The sequence below is a fragment of the Corvus hawaiiensis genome, chromosome 7 (assembly GCF_020740725.1).
Source record: "Corvus hawaiiensis isolate bCorHaw1 chromosome 7, bCorHaw1.pri.cur, whole genome shotgun sequence".
In the NCBI taxonomy this organism is placed as follows: domain Eukaryota; kingdom Metazoa; phylum Chordata; class Aves; order Passeriformes; family Corvidae; genus Corvus; species Corvus hawaiiensis.
Window position 1 is genome coordinate 11477712 of NC_063219.1, and position 26047 is coordinate 11503758.

The following is a 26047-nucleotide window of genomic DNA, read 5'->3' on the forward strand; positions in this document are numbered from 1 at the left end:
AATTGCTGTCAATAGTAAAACTAGGAGACATATTGATAGGTTGGTCTGACAGTTAATACTGTCATCAGTACTATCATCTGATAAAACCTATCAATAACTCATCTTATACAAATACAATGAACAAATAGGCTAAACTCACCATCACAGCAGGGTTTTTCACAGTGATACATGGAGTAGTAGCTCGGAGGGCTCCACTAACACCATGGTAATATTTAAAACAGATCTTTATTTCAGCTGAAAAGAAAACAAAAACCACATGAAACACTTCATGACTGACCCTAGGCAAAAGAGAGACAACAAAAGGATCCAGCATTCAGTGACCTATCTTCAGAAATACTCCAACAGGAAATTAAAAATAGAGCTGCTGGTTATATCCCCTTTGTGTGTTGGGTCCTTCTGTTACTTAACAGACAAAAATGATAACTTACCTAATTCTGCAACTTGTATTTCTGCTACTTTGTCAATATCATCAGCCCTGGAAAAGGCATACTGAGACATTTGCCACAAGGATGATTTTGTAGGAATTTGGAAGAATGTGACACATAGCTGAAGGAAGCTGGAAACACTTTATATATCGGAACACAGGAAAGGTAAACGTTGCACCATGTTTCTGGTCCCACTGATTAAATTTTTGTTTGCTAAATTGCATTTACTGCAAACAAAAGAGTATTATGCTTAACTGAAGCCTGACCTCCTCTGTAGTTCCTCTCCAATTATAGCAGAACAGCTATAATTATGGCTGCCCTTGATCCTGTGGGATTTTCCCTATCTGGAACAATGTCTGTTTTCCTTCTCCATTGGGATAACTTTTCTGTGTAAGGCTGATGAGGGTTTTACCTCTGGGCACAGAGATGGCCACAGGCAGACAGCAATGGCCAAAGGCAGGCAGGAGTTACAGCAGCCAGTTCAGACAGAGGATGTGTATAAAAGTCTTGGCAGTTCAAATCCTCTGCTTGGTTTAACAATATGTCAGTAGTCCTGAAGTCCTGAAAACCGCAGAGTTTTGTATAAGATTTTGAGACATATACGTATTCCTTGAGGGTTGAGGTATTTCATCACTGCAAGATAAAATACCCACTTATCCTTACTCAGAAACCACCCTGCAAGCCTGCTCAGCCAAAAAGGATTATTTATTTTAAATTTGCTGCAGTTACAGATCAACATTTATTTACTATCTTCCTCTCAGAACAAAGAGGAGACACCTCAGAACAACCCTTCAAAGCAAAGTGTCTGCTGACAGTGCCTCCAGGGAATCAGGAGGTGGAGAAGCTGCTGAGCCCACTTCCTCCTCCTCACAGATGAGTTCACACACACAGACAAAACATGCTCTATTTACCACAAGCTTCACAGCAAAATTCAAAATGCAGACAATTTCTAATCACCTACAAAGGTTTATCAGACCTAGAAGTTATCAGGCAGGACTATGAGTTAGTTTCTTCGTTAACTGAGCAATTCTGCTTACCTACCAACAATGCTTATATCCAGGACACACAAGAAGTTCTAGCTCACATAAAATCAGAGGTTCAGCACTTGTAAAATCTGGGAGGATTTATACCAAGTACTGGACCCTCCGCATTGTAAAATGTACATACTAAGTAACAAGAACTCAAGTCTGAGCATCTCTTATTCACATTGAGAACATATTATGGCTACATGAGAGCATGGTTAAGACCAGTTCCACCAAGACTTCCAATTTCTAGCTATATTGCTTACTTTTATTGCACTGCTTACTTTTATTACAACCTAAGCTTAATTTTTCAGAGAGTTTCTGGAGCTGCTGTTTATGCAGTCTGTTGTGACTATCTTTGCTCAATTCATCACTTTTGAACAGAATCTAGCAATGGTAAGGTTATCAGCCCACAGACAATGTGATGGTGGACAAATCCTCTCACTAGACTGACAGGTACATTTATTTAAAGGCTGAAATGCAATACTGCAAGTTTTGTATCCTCATATTTCTTTCTCTCAATGACTTCTATGAGCATACAGTACTTTTCAATGCCTGTATATGGCTGGTAATAGAACAATTCTTGATTCAAGAAATGGATCTGACAATCTCTTTCAGGTACACTAAATTAAAAAAAAACCAATCAAACAAACAAACCCCAAACTTCATGACTTATTGCTAGAAATATTTAGAAAAAACATTTAAAAACATGGCATGGAGACTTTTTCTCCCACTTGCCAACAGCAGCAGCACTGATTCAGTTTGGGCTTTACACAGCACTGTATTCACACGCATTTAGAGGAATGGCAGATCTGCTGTGAGCAGTGTCAATGGGATTAATACAAGAGAAGGTGTGCTTGAAATTCAGCACTAAATTGAAAAATGGGCTACACAACACATGCATGAAGACATTGTCAAAGTGAACAGGTATTTGCAAGACTGGATCTTATACACAGCAACAATACAAACACTCCATAGGATAAGAGACACCAAAGTGGTTTTGTTCTTGGCTATTAACCCTAGAAAGTGCAGTTAATGTTAACAGAAGAAATCTCAGAGGAATCCTGTCAGTTCAAAGCAGCTGAGGATGTAGCTTTTTGACCTGTCTGGTACTGTGTTATCAGGAAAAAAAATCTGGATTAGAAGAGGTTTTTCTTGATGACTGATGGATTCCTGAAAACAAGTATCTGTGGCTGTTACTGATAGTTATAGGTGATGTGCTGAGATGTGTTCTAAGGCCCCATAAATGCAGATTTCTTCAGCAACAGTAAGTTCAATTATCTGCAAACAGGACTTCAATATTTTGAAAACTGAGTTCAATACCATATTAATACAGGTTTCCTCTGATCTATTCCATACTCTAAATACACATTAGCACATGTCACCTACAGAGTTTTCCCCGTATCTTTTATTCCTCCTGCCACCTTACTTTTATGTGTTCTCTTCAGGGGAAAATTGGCACTTCTCTTTTTTCTTTCCTACTTATTCTTCTTCAACAGGTTAATGAGATTGCTTTGCACATGATCCCTAATAAGAATGTTAAGAGCAGTAAACCCAGTAAAGGAGATACATCTGTTCCTGACCACAGGACCATTTGCTGTATCATTAAAGAAAATGTTTCAGAACACCAAAGAATTTTCATTCATGGGAAAAATTAATGTATTTTTGATACTACACATGCCCTGTTGTAACTGACATTCCTCCAGACATCTTACAGACCACAATAAATTCCTTCTTTATTTAAAAATAAGCCAAAAATTAAATTGGGGGATCTATGATTCTTTCAAAGTCATTACATGGCCATATAAAAAGTGATACATATGTTAATTAATCAGAAAACTCTGTGAAACTATAATCCCCTTCTTTTAAAGCTAATAGCTGTTGTAATTTCATAACCATAGTCTTATAGCTCAGGTCCATTACATAAAAATGTTGGAATCAGTAAAGGTTTCTGGGACTCAGACACTGACATTTGAATTTCAAAAGAACACCTGCATGAAATTATAGTGCTGTTACCTCTATGGACCATACACGTTTGCCTCTTCAATAATAAAGGCATCAGCTTACACTAAATAATTGCTTGGGTTTAAAACATCACTAATTCCCCAAAGTTCCTCACTAACTACTTTTTTACTGCCTTTAATACTTTACCTTTGCCCATCAAAAGAATGCTTTATGAAAGAAAGATACTAAGAATACATAAATACATGAGCATAATCCTAGGAGAAAGCATTCTTTCCAGGAGACTGATAACGCAGGAAAGCAGGTGTGTTTGCTGTAAGAACAGCTTGCTCCAGACAGACCCTAGTCAAACAAAACACCTATATTAGAGGTGGAATCACCTCCACTGTGAAGGGATGGGCAGACACACCTCCAAAAAACAGGGCAAATCCAAGCTGGGTTACAACAGTCTGTGGAGCAAAGCAGTGCTCCCGGTTCACTGTATGCAACCTGCACAGCAGCTAAAACTTCCTGGACACTGCAGCTGAGTGCCCAGAAGGTACTTGGACTGAATCCATGGCTCTCTGCAGATAGAAACATATGTCTTCCAACATTCACTGAGGGAAAAGCTGACAGCACAGTAACTCATTGGAAAAATATGAGAGCATGTTCTGCAAAACTTATTCAAGAAAACTAGAACAAATGAAGTCACTCACATTCACACTTTACAAAGCTATAAAGGGAGATGCAATCCGTGGAAAAGCAACTGTGTTAAATCCTATTTTTTTCCCTTCTGAACCTGATAGACAACTGCAGAAATTTAGCAGTGCTCTGCCTGTCCTGCCAGTTGAACTTTTCCATAGTGTGACAGTTCAGTGAACTCAAAGTTTCTGTTTGGACATTTAGCATTCTCTTCTCTGCATCACTTTCATCATGTGCATTTTTGATTATTTCCTACTGGGCAGTAGGAACACAGCAGCAGAATGCAAGGGCCAAAGCTGGCAGCCCCCAGGTACTCACCATCTCTCTCAGCAGGTATATCACAGAATTTACTTTACAGGAACATTACGCAAACCACCTACAAAGTGACTTACAGAAAGCTTTTCAGCTAAACTAGGATCAATAACAGAAAATGCTTATGTCCCAGTGGTCTTTCCATCTAACCTGCTTCAAAGGGAACATGGACAAATGGCTGTTCAGGTAACAGAGCCTCCCTATCACTGCCAGCCCCACTCACTTCACTGTCATCAGAGATTCTTATTTACAGTCATGAGCACCGGCTATTATGCTCCAGTTTGGCAAAGCATTTAATTATAATCTAACCTTTAAAACAAAACACTGGGGTATTATGTGCTTGAGGAAGTCAACAAAGCCTGCCACGAATGTAAAAAATACAAGACTTGATCTTGTTTCAGTTATTTGTGATACTCAAAAATAGCTGTTAAGAGACAACATAAAAAACCAGCAGAATAATAGAAGTATTTCTAACTCAGTAAATATGTCTATGAATAGAGTAGGGACAATAACCATGAGTCCCCAGACAGACCACTGAAAGGGCACTGGTTGCAGGGCACTGCACAGATGAATGTTCCAGGCTCAGAACAATTCCATGTGAGAAAACCGTGACCTTTACACAATTTAACTGGTAAAATTATAAGCAGTAAAAATATAAAGATTGGGTACAAGTAATGAATTACATTCATAGAACATTCAATAAAATTGACCATTACGGTCAAAACCATTCCAAAACCTAAACTCTGTTCATACCTCTAGTTACAAGCAGCCCTTAAAAGTTAAAAGTATACAAAGTTCAATTATTAAACTGGTGGGTTTTTTCCTTCAATATCTATCAGCTTTTAACAAAAAAGAGAGCTGGGAATCTGCTTTGCTAGCTACCAAGTATGGCAATTTCAGTCTTAATACACTATTTTTGCAAAAGTTATAATTTCATGGAAACAGGGACTGAATACCAAGAACTCCACATAAAACCTCACTTTTAACATGATACCAGCACAATGCAAACACATATATTACCACGTTTTCTGGATATATTTCATAGTCTACTCATGTTCTTATTCAACAGATCGAGAGCAGCCCTGCTGAGAAGGACTTGGGTGAGCTGGAGCAGGAGAAGCTGGACATGACCCAGCAATGGGCACTCACAGCCCAGAAAGCCAAATGTGTCCTGGGCTGCATCCAAAACCCCATGGGCAGCCCCTCTGCTCCACTCTGAGATCCCACCTGGCACACTGCACCCAGCTCGGGGGGGCCCAGCACAGGAAGGACAGGGACCTGGTGGAGTGAGTCCAGAGGAGGCCACCAAGAGATTAGAGGAATGGAGCACCTCTCCTATGAAGACGGGCTGCGAGAGTTGGGTTTGCTCAGCCTGGAGAAGTTCTGAACAGAACTCACTGCAGCCTTTCAGTACTTGAATGGGGCTTATCAAAGAGATGGAGACAAATTTTTTAGCAGGGACAAAGTTTAAACTAAAATAGGGTAGATTCAGACTAGATACAAGGACAAAACTTTATACAGTGAGGGTGGTGAAATGCTGGCATAGGTTGCCCAGAGAGGCGCCCAATCCCTGGAAGCACTCAAGATCAGGCTGGATAGGGCTCTGAGCAACCCAACCTATTGAAGTTGTCCCTGCTCACCACAGAGGATTGGACCAGAGACCTTTAAAGGACCCTTCCAACTCAAACTGTTCTGTAGTACTATGCCACAAACATGAGATTTTAGTTCAAAATACACAGCATCTGTGCAGTCACTGCATCCAAGTATCACAGTGTGCCACCAGAAGAAATTTAACCACAAACATCCCAGGGGGGATTTGGAAATGATTGATCTGATAAGACTGGCAGTCTCTGGATGAATCCCAACAGCTGCCTCACTGTGGGTTTTTGCTCAAGACATAAAGCTACAGCACCGGTAAAGAAAATATATGCAAATCAATGTATTTCTATTCTACTGACAGCAATGACTGTGACATCAAACGGTATAAATAACAACAAAGACAAGTAAAGTAGGTGAAGGTGCTTCTTGTGGACACAGTAATTAACACTCACGGGACCAAGACCATAACTGATAAATACAAGGCCAATACAGTGGCAAAGCAGGCTCTCAGCCTAAGCCCATACTAATAAACCAGGCAGGACCATGGCAGAGAATCAAGTGTGAGCACACGACCATCCATAGTGCTGAACAGTGACATCCCCCTGTTTTACCTACTAGAGTATGTGCAGCTTTTAACTTCTGGGCACGTTGCACATGGAAGTGCATAAGTACCAGTTACCTGCTGCACAGCACTGACTGTACTATGCTGAATCTCCCTGTCATGGCATCTCCAACATGACCTGTCCTTCCCCATATCACAGAAAATTGACTTAGAAGCTGCAGACTATGAATGAGCTGCAGCTGTTACCTATTACTCCTAAATAAAAGTCAGGCTTCCTCTCACGTGTTTTTTCTATCACCAGCCCTCCTATAGATCATGTCACTCCATCTTTCTGCTAGCTTGCTCTCCATAACTAATACTATCACCATCATCTCTGTTTCCAGCACAATGCCCCAAATGGAGCCCCTTCCATCCCAAGATCACAGACTGCTACACCCAGAGAACACTTGCCATGTGAAATCATTTCTGGGGCAGCTGAAACCTCTCTCACCAGACAGTAAAGGCCCTGATGTACTTAGGGACCTGAACAGCCTGATGTCATGCTAAATACCAGATGACCATACCAAATGCAAAAGCATTAAGCTGTGTTGCATGTTCCCACTACGGCCACCTGGTTAGGATAATGCTCCTTGAACTTGTTTCCTTTTACAGGACGATGAAAATTGTAGAGCTAGGTTTAGCAATCCTTCTGTAGTTTACACAGAAAAAAAAAACTGAGGGAGCCACGTAGTGAGTCATTGTTTTCCTTCCCTCACATTTTAGCAAGCCTCAGAGCAAGGATGTTTGAAAGCCACCTCTACTACGTGAGGAAATAGCATATCAGGCATATTGATCCTCAAACTCCCCTTCTTGAAAGTCTAAAATGACTGAGTTCCCTTTCATGCCTACAAAGCACTTTTGCTCCTTCCCCAGGGAAAAGCAAGAGGAACACCTGCCTCTGTACTGGCTGGCTCTGCAGTTCAGAGCCACTCACTTTGTCTCGAGGTGACATCTTAAGGACACCGGCTGTTTGTGATGGTGAGCTGGACTTGGTATTTTGGGAATATTTTCTTTCTCCTCTGCATAATATTTCCTCCCTCCCCTTCCTCAGCCACTCCCCTCAAAGGCTGCTTGTTTTTCTGGAATACATTAAGTTCATTTCTCTTTATTTCACTGTTGGTTCCTTTGATTCTCCCTTCCAGGGCAGAGCCTACAGAAATTTTGTTTTGTTAATTTTTGTCTGAGGCAAATAGAGTTTTCTTTGATCATCCTTGTTTTGCTAATTTTGGATGCTTTGAGGGGAATTAATGTCTGTTTTTAGTATGAAGATGAGACTCTCCCCTCCCATTTTTCTGCAAGTTGCTTGATCTGAAGAGAGTAGATGGCAAACTATGCCTTTACATGTTACTTTCTTGGAAAAATAGGTGTTGAATCACTAGGGAGGGATTTTTAAGAGGAATAAATTAAATCATCTTAACATTGAATTACAAGACTGCAGACAAACAGTAATGTGAAATTCCAGAAAAATGCTTCTCCAAGCCTACCGTTAAATATAAGCATAGATTTGAGACCTTGGTGAAACTATAAATAAATTTACAATTATGCTCATGGAAAAACAGCTTCCCAAATTAAGGCATAAGATGTTTTTCTTAGAAGATACAAATCTTTTTGCAGAAGGAGTCCGAGGCCTAACCCAGCTGACTCCCACTGATTAACATTAAAGCAATTAAAATGGAAATACTCCTTCTGCATGAGATTTGTTTGCATATGGCTCGTTAGCAATGCTATAATTCTCTGCACTTCACCCTCCAGAGATGTTAGTGGTGAAAAGATACATAATGTCCTTAGGCTCTGACACTGCCAGCGAAAACACACATCCAACATCTTTGGTGTAAGTGCACTCTGACTGAGCCCAACTCATTATCCAACATTAGTAACTTACGTTCCTTTTCTTCCCAAAAAGACATGACAACTTCAGGCCAATTTTGAGTGTAAATCCTAAAGGATTATTGTAGTTACTTAGCGTAACTCTGTTAACAAGCTTCATCAGTTCTCATTGCCAGAGCAGGTGCAATGCTCCTCAGGCTTGCAGAAAACATTCCCTTCCTCTCCTTGAGTACAGGTGGAACAGGGAACCTGCAGTCGTATAGGTATCACAGTATATAAGTGGCGGCAATTAAGTACTGTCCCCCTCTACTTGGTACTGGTGAGAAATACCGTGTCTAGTTTTGGGTCCCTAGGTTCAAGAGCATGGAGAAAATGGAGAGTGAAGAGCAGAGGGCTACAAAGGTGGCTGGGATGGAGAAAATGTGACATATGAGAAGAGGCTAAAGGAACTGGCCTTGTTTAGTCTGGTGAAGAGGAGGTTAAGGCAAGACAAATGTTACTATCTCTACTCTTTCCAGTTGTATCAGAGATTTTAAAAGGGGTAATGGCCTCAAATATAAGCTACAGCCATACATATTGGATGCCAGAGAAATCTTTTTAGCTGGAACAATATTGCAGCACTAGAACAAGTTACCTACAGCATCTGCAAAATCTTTGTCCTTGAAAGCTTCCAATAAAAGCCATACTCGAGCAGGTGGACTCAACTCAAATGTTGGTCCCAGTTGAGAGCAGATTGGATGCAATCAGTGTTCTTATGCTGTGGCTAGTCTTCAACTGAGTTTAGATTAATCCATTTACACATTTTGTTCATGCTGGTCCCCCAGACATTGTTTCCTCTTATGGATCTGCTGCTTTAAAAATCCAGGGACGCTGCTAATGGTCTGTTGCATGTCATTACTGTGAGGAGCAAATATGATAAACCCCACATACCATGACCTGTATCTCACATAATCTGCCTCTCAGCAAAGATATTTCTAAACATAAAAAAACCTACAACTGGAGAGCTCTTTCCCAAATTTCAAAAATAATGGTGGATTAAAGCATCAGAAATACCTTACATTTAATAATCTGGTACATGTTTCCTGATAATGTTACACTCTTCATCTGTCTCTCCCTCTTGCCATCACAGCGGCATCATGTGCAGTGCTATACTGAGAGACAAATCATATCTGTGCCACAACAGAGGAAAGAGGCTAAAAGGGGAGCTAAGTTTGTCTCCGTGGCTGCCACAGGCTGGGCAGTGCCAGGCCTGCAGGGCATGGTGAGAACCCCGACAGCACAGCTCTTCCCACACGCGGCCTGGCGCTGCACAGCAGTGACACCGCGGCTGCACCTGAAGCGCGCAGCCACCTGCTGTGTTTGCCCCTGCTGTGATTTAGTGAGCTGAGGAATAGAAAAGTAAAAGGAAAGAGCAGCTGCCTGTAGTTGTGTCAGTGTTGCTTCACCACCTATAAGCAACAAGGAAAAGCTTTGCAGAGCAAACATGGTCACCGATCTGTGGAGACATCTCATTTAAAAAGTGGAATCAGAAATTCAGTAAAGTGTTTCAGTGCAGTTTTTGGCCTCTCACTAGAGACACAAGTGTCACTGGTGACATATTTATCTACCATACTATGTGCTATAGCAACATATGCTCATAAACATTCCTTTTTACAGTTCTCAGCTGCTGCACAATTGCTTGTCTCCTGTTCATTGTATGGCAGCAGAGCTGTTTGTTAGTGATGCTAACCATGACCAAAGAACACACATCCTGCACTTTCTTTCAGCTGATTGTGATGTGCAGTTAGTTAGTCACAAAGTGCAAGGTCAGCTGCAGCTGGTTTTAAGTCCAAACTAGTAGCTCTTGAAGCAGTAGTTTGGGTTACTCACATGAACTGGAGATATTACTCAAGAGCCTCATCTCAGTACACTGCGGAACAACACGTAACCAGCTAAAAGATACAAGCATCCTTGAAGTGAAACTGCCCATATTGGCAACAATACTGATGGAGTACATGTACAAGAAAGATGAGGCAATGAACTTTACTAACAGACATTTTAATCTGCTTTAATATACTAGTGTCTTTGGCACCGGGGAAGTTAATTATCTTTATTATTTTCTGGAGCATTATCTTCAGTTCAATCATTGTAATGTAATGAACTCCTGAAATGGAATTTAATTTTATCCTATTTAAGTGCTTTTTTTTTTTTTTTTGAGAAGTGTTTTGTGTAACACATAGGGCAACTTGGCAAGATTCAATGATAAGCTCTAGAAATAGGAAGCTTTAATATTTATTTTTAGTACAGGGTATACAACACCTCTTGAAATACATGTATTACTGTTTTATCTGTTAATTAGAATAAAAATTTCTGCCAAGACCTACAGTAAGCAGCACTGCAGTGCTTCACTTCACTGCAGTGAAGTAGAGAGTGGGAGTATTTTTTTTTTTTAACTTATGAAAGAGGACTCATTACTGTGAGGCTAAACAGGAGCAACTCAGAGCTCTTCTGGGACTGATTGCCACTTCGATGCTTGGCACATCAGAGTTTCCAGCAAGCTCTGACACAACATCCTATGATTGGAACCTCAGTTTCTTTAGGATCATATGCTTCATATGGTAAGATAGCACAGTTTCATCAAAAAGAAAAAAAAACCAAAACCAAACCAAAACAAACAAACAAAAAAAAAAAAAAAACAATAAAAAAACTCAACCCACAGCAGAGTAGCTCAGCTTCCTATAAATCCTGGTCATCTGAGGGAGTGGTGTAGCTCTTCAATTTGAAGCTTGGCTACCAACGGTCCTTACAGAGTTCAACTGGAGGCTTTTTATTTCAGTCACACAGAGACTCTCGGTATTTCCAAACTGCCCAGTGGATTTTCCAGAGCAACAAATCTTCAGCTGAGAAATTCTGATGCAACAGGATGTTGGCACTTCCTAGAGACAAATCCAACCTCCACACTAACAAACATCAGCAAGCACTATTAGCTTACTAACTTTTCCCTCACACACACTTACCATTAATATTTGTCCATCTGAAATCTGGAATTTCTGTGGGAAGGGACTTCATCCTTGAATGTGTATATACTATACCACACTGCACAAGGCAATTCCTTCCTCCCTTAAACTGAAACGTGTTGTCTAAGAACATCACTAGAATACAAATGGACATCCAAACTCAACTCCATTTTTATCATGTCCAGCAAATGCACTGGAAAATGCTCCCCCTCGGAGCAATACAATCAGTTCCCTTGGTTTATCAGAGGAACTGATGAAATGGATATCAAAAGCCATCCTGTTGACTTGCCTTTGAATATACACTGCATAAAAAGGTACTCACATTCCATAAAATAGGGGCCAGGTTCAATTCGCCACACAATTTGTCCTTTTTGCGTGCCAGTCACTCCCCGATTCTTGGAATCCCAGAAATTGGCTGGAGAGTTCTCATCTGAAGGAGGGAAGACAAAAAATAATTTCAGCAAGTAGTATTTAAAATATAAGTTTTCTTGGCTTTCTGTTTCAAGAGGATACAAAAAATTACTTGTATTAAATAAAAAAAATAAAGCAATCAAATTAACTTGCAAAGATAAATAGCTTCTCTTTTATGCTTGATACATCAGTTTATGCAGAGTGAGCAGACAGAAACACAGCCAAAGTAAATATATGGGTTCCTGTACGGGGTGACTTGCCAAGGTACAGTATTAAATTCCAAAACTTCCCTAATCCAGCAGAGAGGCTATTGGGAGAGTATAGCTGATTGAAACTTCATCACAGAGCTACCACATTATGTTGTACATTGGTCCTGCTCTGTGATGTGAAAATCTAGCATTCATTCCCTAGCTAGGAAACGCATAATTGTAACTAGAGGTATCCAGTTAGAGGCCCAAAGTGCAAAACTGGCAGTAAGCCAGGGCTAGAAATGAGAGATTCCACAAAATACATTCAAAGAAAACATTCAAAGCAAATAGTATCTACAGAGCATCTTAGGAATACCAGTATTATCCCTTCTCAAATTCAGATTTTTGTCCAAACAAACACAGGCCTTAGGGCTTTTTTTATTTTCCAGCCTGTATTCAGACACCCAGAACACCGTAAGAATGAAAGAAAACCAGAGCAAGAAACTGTTTGAAAGGCCACAAAGGTGAGTTATGATGACACAGACAAAGCTGACATAAATCCAACTTAACTCTTTTGTACAGGAAGTTCTTTGGAAGTATGCATTGTACCATTTCACCAGTGCATTTCTGCTGCTGTTTCTTAACTAGACTAGACAAGAACTACACCTATGACGTCAAATACAACATCCTAATTCTTTCCAGCGGTACTGCATATTCTTTAATCTTACTTTAAAAAAAAATCCTCTTTTATTATATGCGCTTGAGTGCATTCTACAATTTTAAAAAGACTTCACTAAGAACCTAGTCTGCGGTGGCTTTGTTCATCAAGCTCATATCCATTCAAGCACATTCCTTTGTACTTTGGTAGGAACACCCACATAGGATTACAGAACTGTCACCTACATTTTGGATCCACATACTATTTATGAAAGAATAATAAACAATGCTGCTTTCTTACTTCTATCTTAAAAATATAAACTTATACTAAAGCTTCTCTTTCTCCTTTCCGTTCTGACTGCTCATCTCAGCATACACACGGTAACCCCACTGAATCATGATTAGTGCAGTCTGTACATCTCATCCCACCAAACTGGCACACGGAACATTACCAGACACACGCTGAGCTTCTGTGCTTCCTCAAGACAACTTACACACTGCCCAAAACCTAGAAGAGCTCTGGAGAATCAAGAGGTGGCCATAGCAAGCTACTGACATTTTTATGCCTCCAGCCATGAGTGACTTTGAGAATTTTTAGAAAGCTGCAGTCTCAACACCCTGATATCATGACAAGTCCAGGACCCTGAATTATCTCAACGACAAGGAGAAGCGACAGGAGGGTTCTCCTGACACCTGTGATCCTTGAGCTCGTAATGCCCTCAGGCTTAACTTCTTGTGCAGAATCAACATGATAGGACACAAACTGCATACCACGAGGAAGTCAGGCACACAGGCAGTAAAATCTTAAACTGCACATATTTATTCTTTATTACAGTAAAAAACTTTCAGAGTAAACAAAGCTGTATCTCACCCATGTTTTGTTGGGGGTTTTTTTCAAAGCCATATAAGGAGGAACACTGAATGCACAGCCTGTAAATCATCCCCTGGGCCTTATAAAAAAATCTCTATGTGGTTTGCAATGACACACTAACCAAAAGAATATATTGTTGATGAATTTATTTACTGTTTCATTGTGCCTTACTATCCTAAGGTCCCGCTATTTTCTTCCAGACAGAATACTAGGAAGCCATGAGACACACCTTACTTACACTAGTGACTGTTCTGGTCCACCACACAAACTTGGTTATCCAAAACATCACTACCAAATGCAAGCAGATTCTTTAAAAATTCCAGTTATCTGAAACACAGGGTTTTAAACTATTCAGCCCTTTCATTTCATCTAGGTAAACGAAAATGTATTCCTGACAGTAAACATCTCACCTAACATGCTCTAGGTTCTGAATTTCTGTATTTAATCAATTGGAGAAGAGTTTGTTCACAATTCTAAGCAGAAGGACAGCTATTTGGTATATTATAACCATAACCATGAGGTTTTTTATTCTTACCTAGTTCAACAAATGAACAAAGCCTGAAACAATGAAATATGCCTTTATTGGTGAGATTTCCAACAACAAGGCACAAGCAATTGTTCTTAGTTTTTTTATCAGTCACAAAGCAAAGTCAATGGCAATTTTTACAGGGATATTAGTGAGCTTCAGAAAAGGTCCTCCATGAACTGAGTCTCGAATTCTGAGCTGGTAGTTACAAGAATGCAGAACACTTTCTACCACTTTATTTAATAAAATCCCACATTTACGGAAGTGCCTGGATTTTCAGCCTTTTCATGAAGCAACGGACTCCTTTGCAGCAACGAAGACTAAATCATTGATACTCTGCCCACAGGCATGCTGCCACTGCAACAGAAGGTGGTGGAGACAGAGGGATGGAGAATGCTAACAGACCACTGCCTGTCAGCAATTGACTCAAATTACAGAATTTATATTTGGTCAGCTTTGACTTTCTTCTGAAACAGATGGCTTTTTTCTACTTTTATGATGTTATTCACATGGGGGAAAAATAACGGTACTAATGCATATGGAAAAATAACTTCAAACATCAGTTCATGGATTTTGAAAAGAGAAACTGAGCAGGAAAAAAATGCATAACATGAAAACATTGAAGTACACAATACTGCCAAAAATACTTACAAAAAAAAGAAGCGTTTAAGAGCACAAAGAGCAACATCAGAATTATCACTGCCTCATTTCCTCTCTTCCCCCAAACATACATAGTATGTATGTGTGTATACATGCACACACACACACTCTCCCTCTCTCCATATATATATTCCATAGGGAACTTCAATCCTAAGCAGTTCTATTCTCCTTTTAGCACATAATTGTTGCTCTTTGGGAAACTGGCAACTGTTCCAGAATCTGGGCCAAAGAGTAGATATAAATATCCCTTCCCAGAACATAAAATATGCAACAAAATACTGTCTTACTGCATCAGTATCTTGTCCAGTGAGTCTACACTTCTGAAAGAAATAAAACAATGCAAGATGCACAGTTTCTCTCTATCTTCAGTAATTCTTAGACATAAAATACTACAGAACATAACTTCTCAGAGCTGCAACCCCTGTACAAATCAGAGTACATGAGATAATGCTGTACAACAAAAAGTGGGTAATAATAAATGTATCACTGTGTGGAACTTCACTCTGAGTAAAGCTCCTTGAAATCACTGTAAAGCAAACACATTCTGAGTAACAATGTCTTCTTTATTTAGCTACTAAACAATCAGCCAAACCCGGCATTAAGAAAAGTTGCACTGGCACACTGTTGGCTCTTCCTCAACTTGTCCTCTAGAACCTCCAGGTCTTTTTCTGCAAAGCTGATTTGCAGGTGGTCAGCCCCCAGCCTGCCCCAATGTCAGGAGTTACTCCTGTTTGCCCACGTCTCCAGCCTGTCTGGCCGCACAATCACGTGTTTTATCATCTGCTACTCTCAGTTTTGCATGAGGATGTTACGGAGTGTTGGAAGCCAGGCTAAGCCAGTGTCTGACATCAGTGGTCAAGAGGCTTCTGAGGAGTTCATATTTTGTTCTTTGTGTCTTATATCTTTCACTATTTCTGTCTTAGGATAAAAGGATAAACTACCTGAAATCCATCACCTCACAGAGTCATCTTGCATAGCTTAAAGCAACAAATAAATAAATAAGATAGAGTCTTTCATAAGACAGATAAAGAGGAACTGCTACCAATTAATTATCTGAAACAAGCCTTACGGTCCCAGTGCACAGACCAGTCACAGGCAAGCTAACACTCATCTTCTGGACCCAGTTTCTGTGATCAGTAGTGTTAGGTTATGTGATAAAAGGGTTGCTTCCATCAATACAAATGATTTTTATTCTTCAAAATACCAAAACATTATAGAAGTCCAAAATTCCTGCTGTGGAAATATCACTGATTTAAATTTTATCCTGTGCAATAGGCAAAGGTCGCTATTGCAATCTAAGAGGTTCAAACTTTTGCATTCTGATCTCTTTAATACATTTATAATGATGCTCATACCAGAGCAAAGGTGATGTTAATAGATTCTGGTTGTCAGCTTTAATTATGCACAACTTAACAATTTTCATCTTTCACTACCGTATATGGGTACGCTAACTCACAGCTCTTGTGAAAAATCCATGCAGCTTATCTCAGAAAAGATCAATCATGTTGGTAACACCATTGTATCCCTGCATAATTCTCTTATCCTCATTTGGGATTTACATCCCAATCTCCGATTTTTCACCCTTTCTGGAAGACGCTTTATGCAAAATCTTCTGAATGGTTTGTATTGTTCAGTTGAAGTTTTAAATTAAGTTCATATTGTCAGAATATTTCACATTTTAGGTTAATTTCAATAAATTTTGGGCACTGAAGATGGTGTGTGCAATGCATTCAGTTATTAAGAGGAGTGCTGGTACTAAGCTTTTAAAGCATCACTCTCATTTATTTCTCTTGCCAGGTGTCCTCTTACAGTGTGGATCAGCGGAGCTGGAGGCCGGTGAATAGCAAGGCTACATCTAGTTTTGTCTCAGGCTGAGACCTCTGGATCTGCCATCAGTTCCTCTCATAAACACACTACCAAGAACGGTCACCCCCCTACCTATTTTACTCCATCATTTCACTTAGTCTTTTAATTAACCACAGGTTTGTGGTTAATCTGCATTGGAGAATACTTCTGAACTTAATTTTGAGCCAACCATCAGGAGATCTCTAGGATGGCATTTCCACTGTAAAACAAAAAACTAATTTACATGCATTTTACTGCATTACTTCCAAAAACCTCAATCTCAATGCCAGCAGCTGCACTCTGCTTTTCAGTGTGAGCACAGACTTCCAAGCAGTAAAGCAGACTGTCACCAAAATGTAAGACTAACAAGAACATTCCAAAGAATACTTACAGTGGATTTTGGGCAATTGACTGGGAAAGTCTGCAACACTAACTTTTGTGCAGTATTTTCCCTTTGGTAACTTCTAATAATTTTAATTCTAGAAATACTAGAAATAAACATAAAAATCCATGGGTGATTGTTAAAGAAGTAGCACAGTGTTTACTGATCTGATGAACTAAATTTATTTCTTCCTTATATCCAAAATATGCTTAAAAGCAATTGAAAACTGTATCAGGACACATTCTAAGGAGAAGATAAAATGTATCACCTGAGGCCTCACTCCTTTTCTAGAAAGTAAGTAAATTAATACGTTCAAGGCAGAGTTTCTACTGCAAACAATTACTATAATAAACCACATTTTGTCAATCCATTTAAAATACACTATGTATCAGTTAGTAAAATACAAACAAATATTAACCCACTAAGCCAGAGCTTGTTTCTCTGATTTTCAGAATTCCCCATCTCAGCCTGTGAACACAGGTTATCTGGCAGAACCAAAATATTTCTCATGAAAGATAGCACCATTACTGAAATTAAAGATCAACACGTAGTTGTACCTTCTAGCCTTACCTGGCCATTCCAAAGGATGCCTGTGGATACTAAACTGCATTCCTCCATCAGAGCCCAATTAACAAGCTGAAGAATAAAAACCAGTAATGTTTTACAGGATGGATATTGAAAACAGCATCCTCGTTCCCAATCACAACCAGTGTTTTCTACACTAGTTGCCTTCTGGACCCAGTCTGTGTAGCTCAGGTTTGGATAATTTAGCTCTGTGTTGCATAATTTCAGCTCCACGAGGCACGTCTGTCCTCTCCCTTCCTGCTGTCATTTGAAGGAAAGGCTTTCAGAAGGATGTTCTCAAACTCCGCGGCAGTTTTGAGCAGTTGCACACCATCGTCTGCCTCTTCTCCTTTATTCAAGGGTTTATCTGGGTTCAAGCAGCCCGTGCTAAAACACGTAAGGTATTACGTCCTTCAAGCTCAGCTATTTGCAGCCACTCCCCTCTGAAGGGTACAGGATGCCGAAGCCCCATCCTCCCTCCACTTCCTTCCTTGCCTTGTCCATGGGAGGATTCCTCAGCATGGCCACGGCCCCGCAGCACGGGCGGGCTGATGTAAACAGGAGGATCGTTAAATCCTAGAAATGACGGCAAGGCAGCCACAGCAACGAGCACAGCGGGAGCTCACTGGAAGTGCTGGCTTTGTTTACACAGTATTTTGCTCTCCCGCATGACTTCCCCACAAATCCAGTTATTTCAGGGAAGAGGGAACGGCTCCATGACGTCTGGCTGGGATGGAGCTGCCTTAAACCCAGGATAACTCTGCACAGGGCACTCCTGGGCAGGAGGATAAGCAGGTGGCAGAGAGCTTCCATTACTACCTCTCCTCTTTCGGGGTGGTAAATGCCACCTCAGGGCAGGGGCTTGGACAAGGCTCTATTCCCCCAGATGCTGTGACTCCTCAACGGTCTCCTGGTGGAACTACAACTGCAGCTGACCTAGAACTCCTTCAGCCTGTGACAAGGACCCAAATCGTGCCAAAGCAGTTCCAGTACCTTGATGAAAAAAAGGGTACCTAAAGGAATCTACAGTCTGGTCGGCGGTCTGAGATTGAATCTTTCATAGCACACATTTCATGAAATTGCACACTTGTGGAGCTGTAGGTTCAGGCTCTCAAAGCAAATCTTGGTTTTCCTAGTAATACTCAGAATAAAATTAAAAAAAAAAAAAAAACCACAATAAAAAACCCCTTCCACATCTTACAGGAGTATCTGTTCTTACTCAGCTTGAAGACTTTTCAAAAAGCGCTTCCAGTCAAAGAAATTAGGATGGATTATTTGCTAATGAAGAGATGAAAGCTAATGTATTGCTTTGTGCTTGCATGAGCACCTCTCGGAATTGTATCTTCAAAGGACAGAAGGCAAAAGAACATCAGAACTGGAACACTGTAAGAGAAATCTAACACACTGCTGCATACTAAATGGCTGGAAACATTTCTCCCTCAAATACCAACAGAGCAACCCCCAAAAAAGTGGAGAACAAAATTCTTGGACAGTCTTAAAAGCTCCCTAAGCAGCTATAAGATCCTACTATCGCAGTTCTCTTTACTCTTCAGGACACTTTGGAAAAAACTTGGAAAGTAATGGAAATACAAGACACAGATCTTCGGCTGAGAAAAGCAAGAGCAGAAAACAGGCAGAAAAAGGTACCACAGATGTTCTTACAGCCTCATACAGGAGAGAAGATGCTGTTGCAGCTCTTCCTGAAGGTAATCATGCACTGCCAGAGTGTGCTGGGCAACACTCTGAACTACAGCTGGACACAGATTTTGGCCTTCTGGTGCCACAGTCCTCCTATATTAGCAGTGAAGGATCATCATAATCTATAATCAGATAATTAGTATCATGTCCACGGTCAAAAAAGCAAAGAGGTGTTTGTTCCTCACTGCACAGCAACAGTTTTTCCTGTTGCACAACCAAATTTAAGGTTCATGTACCTCCACTGATTGTCCCTGAGCTGTGGGCAAGAAGCAGAAAGACTCCCCTCACATTCCCTCATGTGCCCCCTGTGACCCACTACATACATTAGTATGTTGCTGACTTTTATTGCACTCTATTGCTTTACACAGCAAGAGCCATTAATAATTTTTCTAGTTGTGAGTGACAGGATGGTCAGGAATAACACCAACTTCTCTAACACTTCGCTCCTACTTCAGCTGCAGAAGCAGGACATAGAAACCATACCATACACCCAGTCCAAACACTAAACCATGAAACCTTTTTCCTACTGAAACTTTAATAGAGTGGGAAAATCCTTGCTCTCATTTTCAGACACAGCCTATATTCTGACACTGACCATTTCCTTCTTTTCCAAGAATTATACCACTACATTTGTTTCCATCTTTATGTACACTAACTCTTCAGCATGGGGATCAGAGCATCTCCACATGCCTCACAAAATGTGATATTTCAAGGCACAGCAGCAGCTGAAAGGATTAGTTAACTAGAATGCAAGACACGAAGATACCAAAAAAAAAATACAAGTCATTTTTTCAGACATATGACAGTACAATGGCAGGAATAAAGTGGAATTCCACTTCTCTGTATTCAAAGTAAAGGCATCACTGAAATTCAAAGCATTCAAAGACAAAAATAATCCTTTCACCCATCTCACTGGCAGAAATTCAAAAGCGTAACAAGAGGAAGGAAATGACCTCAAGCTTAACCTCTTTCCTGAAAATCTTACTAATCCTTCATCATAAACGATGTGCACTTCATTCCCATCTCCAGTTCAGGTTTCACACATGTGCCAGCTCCACGGCACAAGTGCCCTGTGCATCGGCAGCCACCTGCCAGCTGACCTGACTCACCTGGAAACCACATCTGGCACAACACACGGACACAACAATGCTTGGCTGTTCCTGCACTGCACTACTACAGACTGGCTACTACAAGAAAGGCATAAATGTTACACCAAAAATTAAGCTAGAGAATAACATTGAATAAACTCTGACAGATGGTACTGCACACCCTTAGACATAAAGACTATTAGATACTCAATGATACTGCAGAAGACTCCCAGCATCTTCACAAAATGCTAATAAACTACCTACCATTTAAATCTTGAGGTCCAGCTAGCTGTATGTGGGGGGAAATATGGCATGTGGGAACCTTCAACCTCTTCCTGAAGGAAGCAGCACACAGCTGAGGCAAAAGCTGCACTACCTCTCATGTCAACTCACAATCATCTCAGCTGCTGATAGTTTGGAGTAAGTGATGTGTGCAGAAGATGGAGACTGCCAAAAGCAGTGGCCACCAGGCAGGGAACAGTTTGGAAATTCAGATTTAGGCCACCAATGGCTACCGAAGTTGGGCTATACCTACATTCTAAGGCACTACAATAACTTAGCAGGCTATTGCATTATAAAGATTAGAGGACATGAGGACAGCAAAGATGCAAGCAATATACTAAGGAAAAGAGAAACCTGTCTCTCTCCTTAGCGTCATTTCTTTTTTTTTTAAGCACTTCACTGCTTCTCACATCTTGTTAACACTGAGATTAACTCATCTTCACAACCATAATTCCTTCTCAGTACACTCCTCACTGTTACATCCAATTCCTCACCATATCCCCAAACACATCCCAACACTGCCACATTCCCCTATTCTAAAGGTGTTTCTCCCGCTTTTAACCATACCAAGTTCAAGGGCAAAAAAACCAAAACCAAACTCAACAACAAACCCTGTGTGCACCAGTATCCTAAAATCCTGTTATTCTGGGACAGGACTGTTTAGAATATCTAGAAACACAAGCCATTTTTTCCTAACTAACATTAAAAAGGTTATTGTGGGGGTAAATGCTGTCAGAGCTAAATTAAAGAAGAAAAAAGGAAAAAAAAAAAAAAATCTGTGTCTAAGCTTTTCTGTGCCATATTAAATCTGCCAGTCTAAGTTTATTGTGGAATGTTTTTCATCATTTTCCTCCTCAGCCACAGCCTTATATGGTGTCAGATAAGCACTTGTTTGCTGGCAGCACACGAGCTGCTGAGCTTGCTTCAGCTGCACGCAGAAGAGGACTGCAGCTTCCAAGGATAAAGGGCATGCACTTTTATCTGTGACCACATTCCCATCACAAATATTTGCCAGAAAAACTGAAAAGTATAACAAATTATTCCTGCTGTGGAAGACATGATACCAGCAAAGCTCGGTTCTTGTCTACATAGCCTATTCTGCCCCTGGGAAATTCTGTTGGTAAATAAACATTACCGACAAAAGCACAGTTTTGCTGCTAGCACAGCTGCACTTACAGAGAGGGCTTTCTCTGGTGTGGCTGCCTTGATACACATCACATGTAAACCCACAGGCAACAGAAAAAGTGAGGGGTCATTTATTCTGTGGCCTTCATGCTGGTTTCTTTATTAACCAGCAAACATCTGGTCATGTATGCAGACACCCCATGCAGAAAGGTCCCAGAGAAACTGGCAGTTTTGCCTGGTGTTTGTTTTTTTCTGGTCAAACATTTCTCAAGTGGAAACAGTGGAAACACTTCAAGAAAGGCCATATGGTTATGGCCATCCCTCTTTCCTCCTTCTCAGCCTCAAAATGTACTTGGAGCAATTCCTGCTCTGCAATCAGAACATTATTCCCATTCAGTCTGCTGCTGCTCTCTGGCAATGGTCACATTTTCATCTTCTGAGAGTGGGAATATTCAGGAAAGGTGAAATTTGGACAACACTGTGTGGCCTGTAATACATGGTAGATTATACTGAATGATGATGTAATGATCTCTTCTGGGTTTAATTTCAGTAAAATATGGGCTCATTTGACAGCCATTATTAGCTCATAAACTAACCTTAAGTGCACTTTATTCCACATGTAGATCATCTGTAAATGACTTATACCTCAAAAAGAGGCTTTTCTTGTGGAACTGTCAGCAAACACAATTGCCATAACTGAGAGGACTTAAAATAAAGTTGATGACTGTTCCGTTTTTACTTTTTTGTTGTTGTTTGCAAATCTAAAAACTAAACACTATTTTGAATCATTTTGAAACACACATCTGCCCTTTAACACCATATACGTCACTGCAATGCACATGTAGGAAAAGCACAACAGGCTAGAAGAGATTTCAAAAATATAGGCATGTTGCTTTAAACCTGTGTTCTAAAACAGTTGCCAAGTGTCATTTGTTCTGTTTGTATTTATGAAATTTTAAAATCAGATAAGAAACAAGTGCTTGGCAACTGTTTATTACTGAAACATTCGGCTTGAGTACTCACCTTTACTTCCAGACAGCATTTTGCAATATGCCTCGTGTTGGCTACCCATGAAACAGAGTAAAATTCATTACAAGCATATTTGCTATTATTGATCTGTAGGTTTGTACAGAACACTTCCTAGTTTCCTGCTTTCCTTTTTTGCTCATCCTTCTGCTACGTTTTCATTTTTCCTCCAGCTTTTCATACAGCAGAAGAAACTACCCTATTTTATACAGGGTTTACAGTAGCAATGGTACATTATTAGCTGAAACCCAGCCAGTGGTAAGATGGGTTCCCTAAGAAGTAGCTAAAGGAAGTACCAAATCTGTTATTACTTGTCTAATAAACTACTAAACTTCTTGCCCTAATTAACAGGAGCTTCCAGGCCTAGTTATTAGCAGCCATCCTATTTCCCTTGCCCTACAACTTAATAATGATACATGAGTACTTTATAAATTTGCATAAATTTTGCAAACACTTTTTGACAAGTATCATGCTTATTTACTTGTTTCATCCTCTGGTCCTGAAAGTGAGGTGATGATAAATTGTAAGCATCTATAATGTAGGTTACACGGCCTTGAGGTTGATACATTTCTCAATTCAAAAAACTCACCTAACAGATGATCCTCAAAATTGGTGAAAACCCAGAACTTTTAGTTACTCATCACAGCAATAATTTTAAAACCTCATTCTAGCTTACTCAAGTGACACAAATCCCTCCATTTCTGCAATTATCTTCTACAAAAACTGACCTGAATTCACCGATGCATTATCCACCTGATATGCTCTTTTCTCATTCATATTCTAACAGACCTATCACCGGCAGAAATATTTACATTTTACAAACGCTAGAAAATATTGATACAGCTCAAAGGATGAGCTCAGTCACTTCAGATCAGTCACTTCTCTATGTCCAACATCTTGACCAATAAGACCTTTCAGGTGCTTCAGAGACACCGAGAAACACCAACCAACCATAGTCAGCTACACCCCAAAAGTAACTTCTTCATCTTTGCCTATCAAAATAAAGGAAGCCATCAGCACAAGAGCAGTGTCATTCAGCAAGGGCTCACACTTCTAACCCTCCAATCGTGTCACAACTTTCAATGAAAAAGCCGCAGGCCCAAATGCATTCATTAGGTATACATAATAATTCTGAATAAATTGCAGAAAAAATCTTAATGTATATATGCAACCAAAAGGCTAAGTTCAGTAAATATATTTCTTTTCTAGAACTGAAAAAAAACATGCAACTCAGAAGAAAGCATAAGAATTAAAGATATGTATTTCTTCTTAAATCCCTGTAAGTGCATAAAGTATCCTAATGAGCTGAAATCTTATTTGTGAGAAGCTCTCAGATGTGTGATGAGAAGGAGGCACTCCCTTGCCAGATGGCTTGTTCTGCTCATGGCCATGAAGGAGAATGACTGTAACCATGAAAGCAAAATTAAGTGTTTTAACTGCCCACACACGTACACCCTCCAGCAGTTCTAACAAGTAGCTTTTGCCAGTGAAACTTTCTACCAGAATTACTGAAAGTTTTCCATAAGACATTAAAAAAAAAAAATTAATTGATCATTATCAAGGGTGTTAAACGTCAAGCACAAACCATTTTGAATTACAGAGCCAGCATCACCCAAAAAGCTGACCTAGCCTTTGCACACAGCAATTCACCAGCTGCTTTTATGGCCAGCTAGCTGGGTGTTAGCTTTTGATACTAAGTTAGCTTTTGATACTAAGACCCACCTTAAGCTTTCCCCAGAGTTCTCTTTTCTTTCCTGGAATCAACCAGCAAAGAGCAAAGTATAAGCCAAGCACACTCCCCAAGAGTCCTGTGGAGGTTCATTTACCCTCAATCACTTTTGCATTTTCAGCCCTTGTTTTACTGGGTGTTTACTTGGACTTATTTCTTTTTTTGGTGGGGGGGTGTGTGTGTGTGTGTGTGTGAAAGTGCTATTTATTGCTGGGGATGAGGGCTAAAAGAAGCAGCAGTACACCCACAGAACAAATCAAATACACAGAAAAAAGAGTTTTCCTGTATACAACAGCTGACATCTAGGGATCCAGGAGGTTAGTTTGGGTTTTGCATTCTCAAATGGTTGATGGTTTGAACCCTGGACCTGTTATGATGGCACAGATATCTCTGAATTTCCAGCAACGTGGCATCCTTCAACACTGAGTGGAGAGAACTGACTCATCACTGAAAAGGAGAGAATGGACTGCCTTTGGATTCCTCAGCTTCGCTTTTGATTGCACTTGATTATTGCTTACAGTTTCTGACATTGATCAGTATTCTTCTTAGCCTGTTCCAGCCTTTTGACAGTCACAATATCAGCTAGCATTTCACTTTCGTTGTTCAAGTCCATTCCCAAAAAAAATTTTTTTAGGGGAAAAAAAATTCTTTGCCAGTTTCAAGCGATTACTCACTGCCTTTTAGAAATCCTTCTAGTTTCTGAAACTTGTCAAAAAATATTCTTTTCTCTGTCTCTGCAGCACACATCTCTTAAGGATCTTGTGGGATTTAACATTCCCTTAGCAGCTGTTGTTTTTAAGTTTATCTTCAATATTATGAGCTGTTTAAGCGGGAATGCAAACTAGTCTGTTGTTGTCATTTGACAGCAATAGGTTTCTTAGGGAATTTGTTAGAAAGTCAGGGAGCTTCCTGGTTTGGAATACAGAAAAATATTTATATTTAGACCATATACTTCTGTCAATGTCTCAGTAATTTAACCCAAATGTAAAACTGACGAGCAAAAAGAATAAATGGTCCAAGAATAGAGGTGCTAAGCCAAGACAGATACAGCAGCAATGCTTCCCGCTCATGCCTCTATTAAAGAGTGTAACCATCAGCTATGATATTGTGAATACCTTTGCATAAGCAATTTTGCCTTTCCTTTTTACAAACCACATAACCTCTAGCTTAAGTACTCAGCGACATCCTCCTATTTTCTTTATATATGTATATGTTTGCTAAGGCACCAAAATGGCTGATAAGGAATGCTACAAAAAACCTACAGATAAGAATAATAGGTCTGCATAAAGAGAGCAGATCCATGTTTGCAAGCAGTGTGCTAAGGAAGACTGTTAAAAGAATATGCTGAATCACAAGCCTTCACTACCTTGCTCATCATTAGCACTTAATTTTCCTGCCCAGCTACTCTTCCCACCTCCCCTTCAGTGCCCCATGCATGGAAGATCTAATGGCAGATTCCTCATCTTCAGTTGCAATTGCTGAAAAGCCCTTCCACGCTTTTTACAGTCTCCTCTCCTGAAATGGGTTTATTAAAAAACTTTGCTCTGAACTGGCATAAAAGCAGACCTAA

At 40.1% G+C, this 26047-nt stretch overlaps 1 protein-coding gene across 5 annotated transcripts in view; it reads right to left on the minus strand.

Moving 5' to 3' along the window:
- The window catches only part of HECW2 (HECT, C2 and WW domain containing E3 ubiquitin protein ligase 2), a 154543-nt gene that overhangs the window by 62574 nt on the left and 65922 nt on the right, over nt 1-26047 (minus strand). For 3 of the 5 annotated variants that reach the window (XM_048310215.1, XM_048310213.1, XM_048310214.1), the window contains exons 3-4: nt 11748-11855; nt 140-234 (exon numbers count right to left, since the gene is read on the minus strand). In XM_048310215.1, the coding sequence (XP_048166172.1) occupies nt 140-234; nt 11748-11855 (203 nt within the window). Of the gene's footprint in view, nt 1-139; nt 235-11747; nt 11856-17535; nt 18030-26047 lie in introns of those variants that run through there. The other 2 variants (XM_048310216.1, XM_048310217.1) reach the window with 2 other exon arrangements.